At 31.0% G+C, this 14,691-nt stretch overlaps 1 protein-coding gene across 1 annotated transcript; it reads right to left on the reverse strand.

The window, feature by feature from the left end:
• Window positions 1-8,586: 8,586 nt before the first annotated feature.
• Window positions 8,587-12,915, reverse strand: LOC137924679 (lysozyme-like). The gene is made up of 5 exons (XM_068768099.1): window positions 12,713-12,915; window positions 10,861-10,949; window positions 10,287-10,347; window positions 8,858-8,984; window positions 8,587-8,696 (listed from the first exon to the last, which is right to left on the reverse strand). Exons 1-5 carry the CDS (start codon window positions 12,849-12,851, stop codon window positions 8,654-8,656), a joined length of 459 nt encoding a protein of 152 aa, XP_068624200.1. The 5' UTR covers window positions 12,852-12,915; the 3' UTR covers window positions 8,587-8,653.
• Between the last annotated feature and the right edge of the window lie 1,776 nt (window positions 12,916-14,691).

A 14,691-nucleotide genomic window follows, 5' to 3' on the forward strand; every position in this document is an offset into this window, starting at 1 on the left:
TATTTTTGTTGTGTTCTACCCGATCTTTATTATTTAAATAAATATTTTACTTGAACATTACACGTTAGCTTTTACTCGTGGTTGATTGATCATTGCTAGATTCTTTAGGAGTAGAGTAGTTCTATATCCCTACTGAGATGAAACACTGTCTTGTGAAGTAAGCAGAAAGGTTGCTTCATTAATTAAATTAACTTCATAATTAAATTAGGAGCATAGGGTACGGGCGACGATTTATTATAATTACTATGTTCTAAAGTTATTTCATTAATGTGACACGACCTTGCGCCATCATCACGACTAACATTTCTAAGATTCCCCAAAGTTTATACTCATCTCTCTCATACTTTACTGTTATTTAAATTGACTTATTTCTTATCTTTTATTGATAACCGTACGGTCTTTAAATCTATCAAATTACGTCATCAGAATATAATTGTTTTCATTGTAGAAAACGAAGCGTTTGTAATCTGCTGTTTGGAACCGATCTTTAGAGAGCAATTTTCGGTCGGGTTCATCTATTTATGTTTCAGCTGTTTCAGCCATAGCAAGACTCTGGCACGGTAATAGGGGCACCATACATAATTTATTTGGAGAAAATTATTAAGCACCGTCACAATGTTTGAAATATAATATTATGAAACAAGATATTATATATCATTATTTTTTAATTCTAACTAAATCCAATTGTGGCTATTTACTTGAATTAAACTAACTTGGGTTTGTCTAGTCACTATATTCGCTGTGAAGTATATATTTATTCGTAACCAACTAACTTGACTGACATTTTACAGTCAAAGAGTTATCGATCTGATACAGTAAAATAAAGCAAATAGTAATAGTTAAATTTTTGATTTAATATCGTACACTGCGAGAGTTTAATAATAGTGTCATTATAATGCGTATTATATTGTATTTTTTGTGTCGTTCTTTGCAGTTTGTATAGGGAAAGTAAAAATTGTATTATATTTACTGTTCATAAAAAGTTTTTTGTGCCTTAACGAAATCCAGAAAAAATTGACCTATTGGATGGCGCCGACATGGCATTTTACGGTTAGTAACATTATTGAAGATATATATTTTTATCAACTAATTAAAGTTGTTCTTATCTTTGCTTTTGTAAGTTCACAAGATGGGTTCTTAACAAATTCAGTATTTTATTGTATTAACCAGAAGTTTTTTAAATTAATTTTTCAATAGTTTCGTTATAATGAGCGGTTGGTATTTATTATTATTAACGGAAAAGTAAAAATATCTAATTCATTTATAAATTTAAAAAAATTGAGTAGATACGCCTTTAGAGTATATTCTGAAAAATAATTCCTGACATAAACATGTTTCTAGTAGGTAATACCTCCACTTCTTGGAAAACAAAATCTTATTAAAAGATAAAAGACCCGGTAAAATATTATAAGCATAATGGAAGCAAGCGCGCTGTTATACGAGCGATATCGTAGCGAAATTTTTTATGCACGACTAGCGTGTATCCACTCAATCCAGAATATGGGGTTAAGGTAAAGGATTTCGCAATCTGGTAAAGACCACGTCTGTGCTCGATAACTTAATGTCGCATTGAGAGGTTACGTCATTAGTTCTGTAACAGTTCACTAAGTATGTTATTTACTTTATAAACAATTTAAGTTCGTAATTTAAAAACAATATAAGTTAATATAAATACATATGTAAAATATATCTAGTCGCTGTTTGCTCTTGGTCTTCTATGCCGAGTTTAAGGTGGCATAATGCTAGATCGATATCCTGCTTAAAATGTTGGAATATTATTAATATATTAAATTATATCGCAATATTTTAGCTGTAGGACATCCACTGCGAACATCCTCCAGCCTGAGAACAGCCTCCCTCATAGATATCTAATAAGACCGGTTGGTAACGGTCTTCATCCAGAATTTTCCGATCCCCCTAACAAGATTATCTATTCACCTTGAAAGTGAACGTCTTGCACTGCGACTGCTGCTGACCTATGGTCTTCACTACAGAACCTTGAGTGATTTGCATACTGCTACTTTATTTCACCACAGCTTACCAATCCGTTAGGCTAAGTTAGTTGCTTTCGTTCGTCTACGGGTCTACCAATTCTCAATAGTAATTGTTTTCATAAAACTAACAAAATTAGGATCTATAATAAAGGTAAAACAAAACGAACTAAAGTACTAATGAAATAACTAAACCAAAAATGTATCCAATTAACTATGAAAACTATACTAATAATAATAAGAAACGATATTAAAGACGAAACATTTAATTACTACGGAGTGCTATATTATTATAGAGCGCTTTGATCCCAATGACATTGTATCAATCTATACATATATATATATATATATATATATATATATATATATATATATTGTACCCAAGTGGATTTTTTCAGCATAGGGTTGTAAACGAGCCGACACTCGTTCGTCTTTCACATGCTCGCCGTGTTGACTATGCACGCGTTGTAGTCACCCTTGTTTTAGCCTTTAGACGCCCACTGCAAGGCAAAGGCCTCCCTTAAATATATACATAATCGTAGTACTTGGCAGGTGGGCTAGCGAACGCAGTATGGTGTTATAGCACAAATAGAACGCTGCTACCCATCTTCTGTAAATTTGTTTATGAGTGGTTATTTTATATAATTAATGCACAGAGTCTAAATTACATAAGATACTATCACGGAAATCAAACTTGGGACCTATGATCGGAAGTTTGAGTTCTCTACCGCTGATCAGTAGCAGCAGTAGCTGCTCATGTTGCAATAATGAAATAATATTAAGTGATAAATCTAAATAAAAATTATCACGGAATGGTAAGTTGAATTGGCACTAGCCAGACCGCGTAGCATACAAAACCGATGGTCGCTGGGGCTCTAAGTATCAGAAGTGGAGACCACAAACTGGCAAACGCTACTTATGAAGTCCAAACAAAAATTGGATAGATGATTCTTTTATGATTATTTGAAAGCACTGGACACGAGCCGCTTCCAACCGGTCTCGTTGGAAATTAATATGTGAAGTCAAGGTCCAGCAGTTGCTTCCCTAAGCCTAAATTGATATTTTTATTGAATTTTAAAATAACATGACCTTGACGTGGAGTTGTCTGTCAAAAGAATTTACTATTGTTATTATCGTTATATTTAAAATATGCCATAAAATAAATCTGTTTGTTTTGTGTTAATGAAACAAATTATGATTATCATGAAATTGCTGCTAGCAACTACCTGTATTCGGTCTTATTGGAAATCTATGTGGAGGCTTTTGTCCACCGGGGACATCCTACGCTCGAAATGATTATTATCAACAATATTTTTTTATCTATAACATTGCTGTAATATTTAGGATTTAAAATACAAAACAAAAGAAAAAAATTTGTTGCATCTTTCAGAACGAAAGTGTAAGAAAACCACAGAAACTATATAGTTAGCAGTAAAATCGGAACTAGATGCGTTTACAATATAATTAAAACCGCAGAAACCGAATCAGAGAGCCCGCACCTTAACCACTACGTACTGTAATAACAAGCGGAAATGTGTTTTACATTAATGTCTTAATACACGAACGCCCTCTTCATAGGAATTAAAACAAAGCTTCTCCCATAATAATCTAAGTAGTCGCTAATGGTAATATCAGCGATGATATGTACGTCAATCTGCGCGTAAGAAAATCATTCTCTAGACGCATCTGTAAAAAAATATTACATAACTAAATTACTTAACTTTATACAGGGTGATAGAGTATAAACGTAACGGAAGACGTGATTAAAACTGATTGCATAGCTTATTTGCTGTCAATGTATGTTACACCCTATCTTAAAATAAACGGTTTTGAAATAATAAATAACTTAATGAGAATATAATGCATATCTTTTTTAATATCATTTCGTTTCACACTCTCATTATGGCAACTATCGAGATTTTCTCCGAGGCAAAGAAAATTTTTGCCCCCATAGAGGTCTGCTCTCTTTCAGGGTCTCTTTCGAGGCCGTAGAGGCATCGTCGGCCAGTGTCACAGATGCCAGCCGTACGGCAACGCAGCTCGCAACTGGTTCTCCCGCCCCCGGTGCGACAAGTGCATAGGGGATCACGGAACTGCAGACTGTCCTCGTCCCGCAGTCACAGGGACAACACCCGCGTTGTCCTCTGTAAGATCGGTGGTTCACGAGCAACCGAAAACCACCAAACCCCAAACCGGGTCTCCTTCGCCTGCGAAGGAACTCAAAGATCTCGCGCTCCAATGTAGACCTCGACAAGATCTGCATTCTCACCGCAAAACTCCGCAGAGCCTCCGGTCCCTCGGAACGCTTTCTCTGTATTGCGGAACACTTGGCCCTTCCCGCCGCCCTTAAAGCGGAATTTAAATAATATCCGGTCCCCTGTATCAACGTCAGGATACACGCCTCACATCGAGCCCCGGCGGTCTCGATGCACATATCATCCACTACTCGCTTACACATGACACGACGGCCGCGTCCGCCTAAACCACGTTCAAGCGAGGGCGGTCCGGAGAGGTCCTTGTCTCTCCCGACCACCGAGTAGTCCTCGCTTCGTGCTACATTCACTACACCCCAATCACTACACTGTACACCTACATGGGTATAGTTCTCCGCATGTTGACGTCTCAATGAAGCTGCATAAAGCCTAAACAGGCTGGCAGCATAACTTTTAGTATATTAAATGCAAAATGCAAATATAAAAATATACCTAGTACTAATTTTATAATCGTATCTTGGCATCTAAATTTTACAATTCATAACAATGTGAGAACTTAGGTTAGCATTCAAATATGAGAAATATTTGAGGGCTATGGGTTAACACACCAATTCTCTTATAATACGTAGCTTTAATAGATTGTTTTAGCGAAAGTATACCTTTGGTATTTTTTTAAAGTGGTAATTAGGCATACTCACTTGTATGACTTCATATAAGCAAGGTATAATTGGTAAGGTATATTATAATATAAACATACGGCAGCCGCTTACTAGGAAGTCTTATAGGTCATTACACGTGGGTTATTGTGGAAACCTTTCAAATTCAAGATTTATTTAATAATGAACATATTTGAGTATTGATAACTTAAAGTTTACTTGCAAAATTAAAAAAAAACTAAATTCTTTAAATAAGCCAAATAGGTTCTGAATTTACACGCTATAATGTCAAACATAATGTGTGAATTCAGTATAAAAATGTTTGACTTTGAATATCGCTTATTATCTATTTCGTTAAATTCTGCGGAAACTAATAGAACACACAAGTATTCTTTTTTAATATGTAGCAATCCTAATTTGGGAAATACATTTTCTTACCTTTGTTTTTTATTATTTCTGAAACCATTAGTTTTGAATAGCGTCTACCATATAATAACTGACAGCAAATGAGCTAAACATTAATTTTTTCCTGTAAAACTTCTAGATATATAGCCTATAATCCTATATAGTGTTAAACATAAATATTGATTTCTAGTAATTATTGTTAACAAATTTACATTAATGTTCTATGTATTGTATATTTTTAAAACAAACATTCTATAATATAAGAAGTTTTAACTTTTAATGCATAGTACATCTCACCTAGCTACCTCTGTATAAGTTCGCATAATGATGACCCGTCTTATCTTCCAGACTATAAATAAGACGTTATCACAATTTCTACGAATGTTTCCACACCGATTGCCAGTTTTATTACAAGTCCTATTAAGATAATGGTATTAATTATTACAAGTCTAGGCAGCATTATTTTATTTTAATATTAAAGTGTGATGATTTGTGAAATGTTTTAACCGACAATATTAAAAATTTCAACAAAAAAAAACTATGCAGGGTGATTTGTTCTGGGTGTAAAAGTTTGAAAAGGGTAAATGTATAATAAGTAATTTGCTGTCAATTATTGTATTAATACACTCTTTAAAAATCAATAGTTTATAAATAATTAATAACGTAATTGTATACAATAAGAAAAAGAACCCTCAAAATTCAAATTAACACAAATTAAAATTGATTATTTACTGTCTGTCCCGCTTTACAATAAAAAAAAATAAATTAATTAAAAATATTTCAGTGTGATAACTTTCTACACGGGGATTGGAAATAATAATAAAAACTATAAAGCTTTCCACAAACAAATGTGCATACATTCACACCATTAAAACTTTTACAACTATTACCTGTCACTCTGTAGAATGTATAGAACGATTAACATGAGAATCCCGTAATTTTTAAACACATATTTACGTAAATTAATAATGCTACTGAGGCGAGATAAAATATCTTTGTTCCCCAATCTCAGGATGACTATGACATGGCTGAGATATTTTTGTTTGTTTAAGATATGTGATATGTCACAGAATGCGTCAATGAAACACGAAGGTTCTAAGCAGACTGGTTTATTTATTTACCCAAAAATACACTTTTTGCTCTCAAATATTAGCAAATGTTAATCTAGGTTATCAATACATATAACAGAAGAACAACAACGTAAAATACAACGGATAACAAAGCTGTACCGAATTCTTTAATAAGCGTTACATTATAACTACTCATTTAGCTTACTGTAGATAAATCGCATTTATTATTTAATTTCTTTTTATTTGTTTCCTTCGACAATGCAATTTGTATTTTATTTATTAATGAGAGAAACAGTAATAATACATTTTATGTAAGTATATAACAAAAGACATTTTGCTTGTATTAATGTTTTCTCAGTTGGAGGAAAATCCACACATTACTGCAGAAAACATACGGGCAACATCGCATCTCAGTCAAACAGTATAATTATTTCAAAATAAAATAGTGATTGTTACCTATATTTCTAATTATCGGTATTAAATCAATTAATTGAAACTTTTAATATATATCACAGTTAAGTCATTGTTACCACTGTCTCTTAAATCATTAAGCAACCATTGCTTATATAGTTCACCGCATACCTATACTCATAACAAAAATTTGTATGAAATCCTACTATAGCGCGAATGATTTTACGTGATATTTATGCTTGAGAATGAATTGCGTCAATTCTCTAGTAAAGATATTGCGATAAATGATCACAAAAACTCCTCTGAGTTTGTTGTGGGCTCTTCTTACATTAAGGCGTGCAAGGAATCCTCGTTTTTTAAGTTGCAGAAATCCAATTTGATTCTAGTTTATATAAATGTTAGCTCTTCTGGCATTATTTTCTAACTTGCATAAGTGATCACTGTAATATTTATCTTTTTATATATAGAGAAAGCAAATATCAAAGAATGTAACAGCATATATAATACGTGGAATGTTGGGCTAAATATCATACGAGTTTCCAGGGGTCATATAAAATTGGTTTGACATCGAGATACTTTATGAGTTCAATCAAGACATTCCATTCCTTACCCCTAATATATTACTTATAATGTTAATGTCTCTATTTCCTTTGAAAGCTCATAGTATAGAAGGCATACATCAAGGGGATATACCATAATCGACAGGCTTGGCAGGAGGTTGGAGATCGCTGAGTGTTATTGACACTTAAAGGTGTCAATCTGCTGGAAACTTATATATTTATATATATATATGTATATAATATAATCGATCTCAAGTCTAAATCTTGTTCTACCACAAAGAAATGACCTTAATTAATTGACATCTAATATTTAAAATTCTCGTGTCACGGTGTTCGAACTTGAACTCCTCTGAAACGGCTTGACTGATTTTTACCAAATTTAATATGCGTATTCAGTAGGTCTGAGAATCGGCTACTATCTATTTTCCATACCCCTAAGTGATAAAGGTTGTTCACGCTTAAAAATTTTTTTTTATTTTTTTAACGAAATTTTTTGTTTTTATTTTTTTTTTATGTTACAGCATACAAGAATTCATACAACCATAAATTTTCACCCCTCTACGATCAACCCTTATTTTTTATTTGTAAATTAAAATATCAATTTTTTTTTGCAAAACAACGTTTGCGGGATCAACTAGTATACTATATATTTATTCATCATCGTATGGTGCAAATTATTTTTGTGCAAATATTTTTTTTTTGTTTTTGATTCTAGTCCAATATTTTATAGCAAGAGATTTTTTTTTAATTTACGCTGTGGTTCAATGCGAAACCTTTATTTTTTCATTTTCTTCCTCTTTGTAAGTTATTTACCTTTATTATGTCTTAAAGATTGTTTAAAATTGGAAAATCATTTTTTTAAGCGGTTTATGAGATTTTTGCATAGCAACTAATTTCGCGATAGATTTCAAAATCAGTCTTTTTAGTTGTTTGCTTGTTCACTTTATGTGTTGAAGTTATTTCCCACTTAATATACGACACAAAACTTTAATAAATCGTGACGTGATTAACTTTATCGAAAGCCTTCACATTGGATTATGTTTAGAATGACGGAAAAATAAATTATGCAGTGTAGTCTTTATTTGAATTGACACACTACCAATAGTGTTTTTCTATATACTATGTACAATACCAAAACCTTTACCTTTGTACAGGGGCACAGGATTTATTATTCAGAACATACAATAAAACAATCACAATTTATTTTTTGATTTTTGTTTTATTATTTTATTGAAATAATAATTGTAAATCAAACTTTAATGAATTATTTTGGTAAGCCGAATATTTAATACAATATGACTGTAAGCAGAATAATTGTATGTAATAGCCTTAATTATTATAATAGGTTTAATCCCTCGGCGGTGTTAACGGATAATGCCACTGCGGGCACCTGAAATTAAAAGAAAACAACGTAATTAATATATTTATTAACTGTTTATGATCTGTTAAATAAACAAAGATACATTTTAAATTCTATAACCGTACATGTACATCATAAACAAAAATGTAGTATATTAGGTGTTTTATTAAGTAAAAAATATGTCAACTTACTTTTCTACATCGGGCAATGTTTGTCCTTTGCATCTCGTCTCCCAACGAGACCAATACTTAAACCCTTCTTCTTCAAAAACTTTTATAGCACAAAGACTGTCTTCTTTGATATCTTCATCTAGAAGTGCTGTAAACAAATTTATAATATTTTTTGTAAATTATCACGAAACACGACTTTATTTCTAAAGGCAATATAGATCTAACGGTTAGGATTAAATATGAACTTTATTATTTAATTAGAAAATTCAATTGCATAACACACACACACACACATTCATATATATATATATACATATATATATATATATATATATATATATATATATATATATATATATATATATATACATATATATATGTATGAATGTGTGTGTGTGTTAATAGGCTACTAGTACATAATATAATATTTACATTGGTGCGACAGAGACCTTAAAACACATGATATTGCAGTATAAAGATAAAATATTTCTCCAAGATAAGGTAAGGCAAACGTATACACAATGACACACAAATAATTACACATACGAAAAAATGCCAAAAGAAATTAAACTGAAGATAAAAAACAGTCGCAGTAGTGTGAAATCTCTCTGTCTATTCACAGTAATATTCATCGTGTATAATTTGCAGTATAAACAACAATAAATTACAAATTAGATAACGAATCTGCGTTACAGGTAGCAAAAAAAAAACTATAAAAACACAATGATAATACAAAACGTTTTGTGGTACCAAAGGTTTTTAGTATTTATTTTTTTGTTTTAATTATTATTAGTTTAAATCTTTTTTTATGTTCATTCCTTAAGTATAATATTTAAAGTGATCCCTCCCAAATACATGTTATTTATTTATTTACACTTTACTGTACACCATAGATAATAACTAAAGAAACGAAACAAATTATATAGAGATACAAGAAGCGGTCTTATGACTCGAGGCGATCTCTAACAGACAACCTTCGGATGGAAATGACAGGCATGAAGGAAAGGGCAGTTTAGTGTATACATACATACAAATACAAACAAGATATATATATATACATATATATATATATATATATATATATATATATATATATATATATATATATATATATAGGTATATATATATATATAGGTAAGGTAATTTTTACCCTAAGTAGCTATGTCATTATAATTTATAAGAGTCTGTCAAACGACGAACATTTTCCTATTGAATCGATATTGAGAAGGTTTGATTTTTGACCATCATTTCAGTCGTAGTTTGTTCACTGATGAACCAAAGTTCCTTCATGGAATATTATAAGACCGTTAAGAAGCGGCTTGCCGACGTTTTGCGATGATCTAAACATAGCTTGCACAGTAGATGTACTTCGAGTTTCTGGGTAGCCACACACATGCGGTTTGATTAATTATACTTAATTATAACGTAAGTTCAATATGAATAGTTTTACCTTCGCATGTGATGTTACATTTACCACCTTTGCGGCCCTCTTTGCAGTATTCACTTCCTATCTGAAATGAAAAAAGGAAATAAAACAAACCATATTAGCTCACTACCGAAGCTAAACATACGCGAGTTAGTCCAGTCACATTTATAGATTTAAAAGCTCATTGAAAGAATACTCAAGTCTTTAAATATTGTTTATGATTTTTTAGGCTTGCCAGTGGTTAAATATAATATATATTTTTGTTCTTCCGTACGCTTCGTGTGACCCCCGCTGACTTTATTAGGAGTAATTTCATAAAACTCATTCTTGAGAATGTTTACATGCCAAATTTAACATTACGAGTATTGTGCCTCTAAGAGCTCTAGTTTTAAAACTGCATTATTTAAAAAAGCCCTATCTTACCCATCTTCCAGGAAGAATTTAGGAGAAACCATTCTTAGCTGACTTTGACGGGCTAAATAAAGTTTCCTACCAAATTCCAAGTTGCTAAGCCTTATGATTTATAGATATATATTAATTTACAAGTAATTCTAGATTTAATAGTTAATTTTTATCCTTAACAAAAATGACATTTTACCTGAAAGAGCCCGTAAAATTTCTTCTTTTGATTTTTTATCACAAGCGCTGATGTATTTCGATTGCTTTCTTGTTCGATCATGCATACCCCTGAAAATTAGTGCTATTTTTTTACTAATTCATTTTTGATTAATTTATTAATAGCTTAAAGATCTAATAAGTGCGGGTTAATATTTCAACGTTATTTCAGGTCATAGACGCCTACTGCAAGGCATAGGCCTTCCCCAAAGATATCTATGAGGGATATACCATAGTAAATACGTTTGGCAGGTAGGTTGCCGATCGCACTGTTGTATTATGGTACACAGAGAATGCTGCTGCCAATCCTTTGGAAACTTATTCGTGAACAATGGTAATTCCATATAATTAATGCACAATATGTGAATTATATATAAGACTTTATCCCGGGAATCGAATCTGCGAACTATGATTGCAACTCACAGTATTCTACCGCTGGGCTGGCCCTGCTCATTTAAAAAAAATGTAATTGAATTACAAAATATTAGAATATTGGTTCATTACGTTTACTGTTACTTGTTAATAATAAATGCGTTAATTTCGAACGATGACCGGTTTAAAATGTAGTTAGGAATTATGATAATTTTTTTATTTTTGTGTTTACTTATTTTTTATTAGTTTACTTAAGATGTCGCGAAGTTCGTGTTATTTTAAGAGTTATTTTAAGAATCATAAAAAATAATAATCCACGTAATTGACCCTTGCTTTGAACATTTATATTGATTTAAAATTGTAATATACGTAGAGTATTATATGTAACATTACTTAGTGTCGTAAGCTATGCAATGTTCACAAATCGAAAGTACTTCGTGATCCACATTGATCTGTTGCGGATTTCTGGAAGTTATGTTCATTTTTAAATTTTTTGTTATGTGGATTTATTTTGATACCTACCGTTATCTATATTTAGCAGAAGCATTGTTAAAAATAAACTACATAAATTGCTTGAAATGGAACCACAATGGACTATAATGCCAATGTGTACTTACAAGCACACGTACAAATATAGACCGCGAGCAAAGATGACGAATCTGTAACATGGCTTTGTGGTTTGGATCATTATATATAATTACTTATATATAATAGCTGCCTTGATTTCGTATCATTATTTGTTAATTGCTTGTTGTGGTTCATTAAAGAATAAAAAAAATACGCCATACAATGAGGTAACATAATTTATTGATTCATTATTTTATATTATCTTAACAATAAATTACGAAAACAAAACCTTGATTTTATTTTGTGCAACACAAGATCATCTAACAATCCTTTTTGGTTGGTATTTAAATTTATTGTGTTTCGTATGGAATGAGTGTTGAAAAAAATTCCGAACCGATCAAAGAATTTTCAAATTTTTGCGGATACAAAACATCAACAACTCACATATATATATATCATTTATACACACTCATATATATATATATATATATATATATATATATATAAATATATATATATATATATATATATATATATATGTATATGTAATATATATTGTATCCGAAAATCAACAGTTTCATAAATAATAAAATAGTAAGAAAAAACTTTTCTAAAACTATGTCTACTATATATTCAATTCATTATTGTTTACTATGTGTTCCTTCAGATTTTGTACTGCCCGTAGTCATCGACCTGTCATATACCAATGGATAAAAAAATAACGTAAGATTGTTTACAGTGACAATTTTATTTAGGGGTATTTGAAATGGGTGTACAATTTTTAAAGCTTTTTTTTGACTAATGAGCTTTTTTATAGTTTTCATTTTATAACGGATCATCTTGTATTTATAACAATATTGGCTTAAATTAATAATAAATGGTAGAATTTCACTTACAGTTACTTATAAACGTCCTCGGGAAACGACATCGAAGCAGCTCATGTGTAAGTTGGCATCTTGTAAACACTCTAGCCCGAACTACTACAGTAGTGATTGCAAGGGTCAAAATCAATGCGTACATACGTTTAATCTCCATCTTGGTTTATTTAAACTGACCTTTTCCGTGTATTTATCGACACCAGTGCATCAAGTGGGTTTTCCCAGAAATTATTTCGTAGATAAACCTGTACATAAACATGACTTTGTACCCGTTATACTTTGTTATTGTTTATTTCAAGGTTAGAGTTGGTGATAAAAGAAGTAAGTGACATACACTGTCACAACTTGTGTTTTAAAAAAAGTTTACGCACCATCCGCTGGTATAATAGGATGTGATATACTTATAACAATGACTTTAACAAAAGTTATTGTGATGTGTCCATGATATTAATTTACTTACTGCTTATTGATCTTTTTAAAGAGTTATTTTTTTATTAATTCATGCTGTTTATTTAAAAAAAAGGACACACAAACCCTTATTTATAGGTTTAAAATAAGTTCACTAAGAAAAACACTATATTTAGTAATTATAATATAACTGCACATAACTTTACAAACGTATTGATAAAATATTTAAAATTTATTAGGTATATAAAAAGACTTAATGCTGTTTGGTAGCGCAGCCGCAGAGGACTGAGACTTGATCGATCGCAGGGATAAAAACTTGTATAATTCACATATTGTGCATTATTATATATGACGGCCATTGCTCACAAACGCATATTCAGAGGATGTGCATCAGCGTCCTGTGCGTACCATAATACCACACTACGAGTACATGCATGTGTATGGGATGTATATTTACATTATTACACATTTTACACATTTACACATTTACCAATTATATATATATATATATATATATATATATATATATATATATATGGGAGTTGCCATTACTATATTACATAACGTGTTTTATGTGATTATTATCCTTCTCAATTAACTTGTTTCACTTGCCTATATTAATGAGTCTGCACCACCCAAAGGGTTAACTGGTAGTGAATACCTTCCGTATTCAGTTCCCAGTTATACATAAAATGTATAAATAAATATTCAATCTCCAATAGATATCTTTGGGGTAGACTTTTGCCTTGTAGTGTGTGTCTATGGGCTAAAACGACGGTCGAAGTAAGTAAAAGTATGTAAGATATTCATTCTGTCAACTCCTTATGCGACACGTTGAGATATTAGATGGTAGGTTTTGATGGTAGGATTGAATTGACGTAACTGAATTCTAAATTTAAAATGATGGTACTAATCAGCATTGAAAAATGAACATTAGAAATAGGCACGTCTAAAAATATTAATCGAGAAGTCTTTAAACTCAACTTTATCTGTAAGCAGCTCTTCAGAATATGCATTAAGCTACTCCTATATAAACGTTTATAATTTTGGTAAACTTTTTGATTTTAAAATTGCTACAGACAGATATTAAAATATTCTTTTTTTTGGGTATTATGTAAGAAAAAGTTATTAAACCTTTTCCACCATCGGCTCATTCTTTCAACTTCAACCTTCAAAATGTAAACGATCTTCATTGATCTTAAAGCCACACAAATTTAAGACATTTGGAATTCAAATAAATGTTAATCACTCTTTGAATCTTCAAGAGCAAATAAGGTGTAGGGAATTCGGTCTACCTTTTCTTTCATTTGACAATAGTCGATTTTATATATCTTAAAATGAATTCTTAATATCATATTATTCCCGTATATGAAATTCAATAAATTTAAATAAAGAGATAATCATAAAAATTTATAGAATGTTTCTTCTTAAAATTTATCAAGCTTTCACTGTAAAGAAAATCTTTTTTTATGCTGTTATTAAATGTTTTTTTAGTATACATTTAAGTTAGTATATCGTCTCAAATTTTAATTTGCCTATTTTCAACTTACTAAACTATATTTTCAACTTAAACTGTATGGCAATAATTA

Source organism: Battus philenor, unplaced genomic scaffold (genome assembly GCF_028537555.1).
Source record: "Battus philenor isolate CCGP_79_NKW_IND1 unplaced genomic scaffold, ilBatPhil1.0.hap1 SCAF_24, whole genome shotgun sequence".
NCBI classification, from domain to species: Eukaryota; Metazoa; Arthropoda; class Insecta; order Lepidoptera; family Papilionidae; genus Battus; species Battus philenor.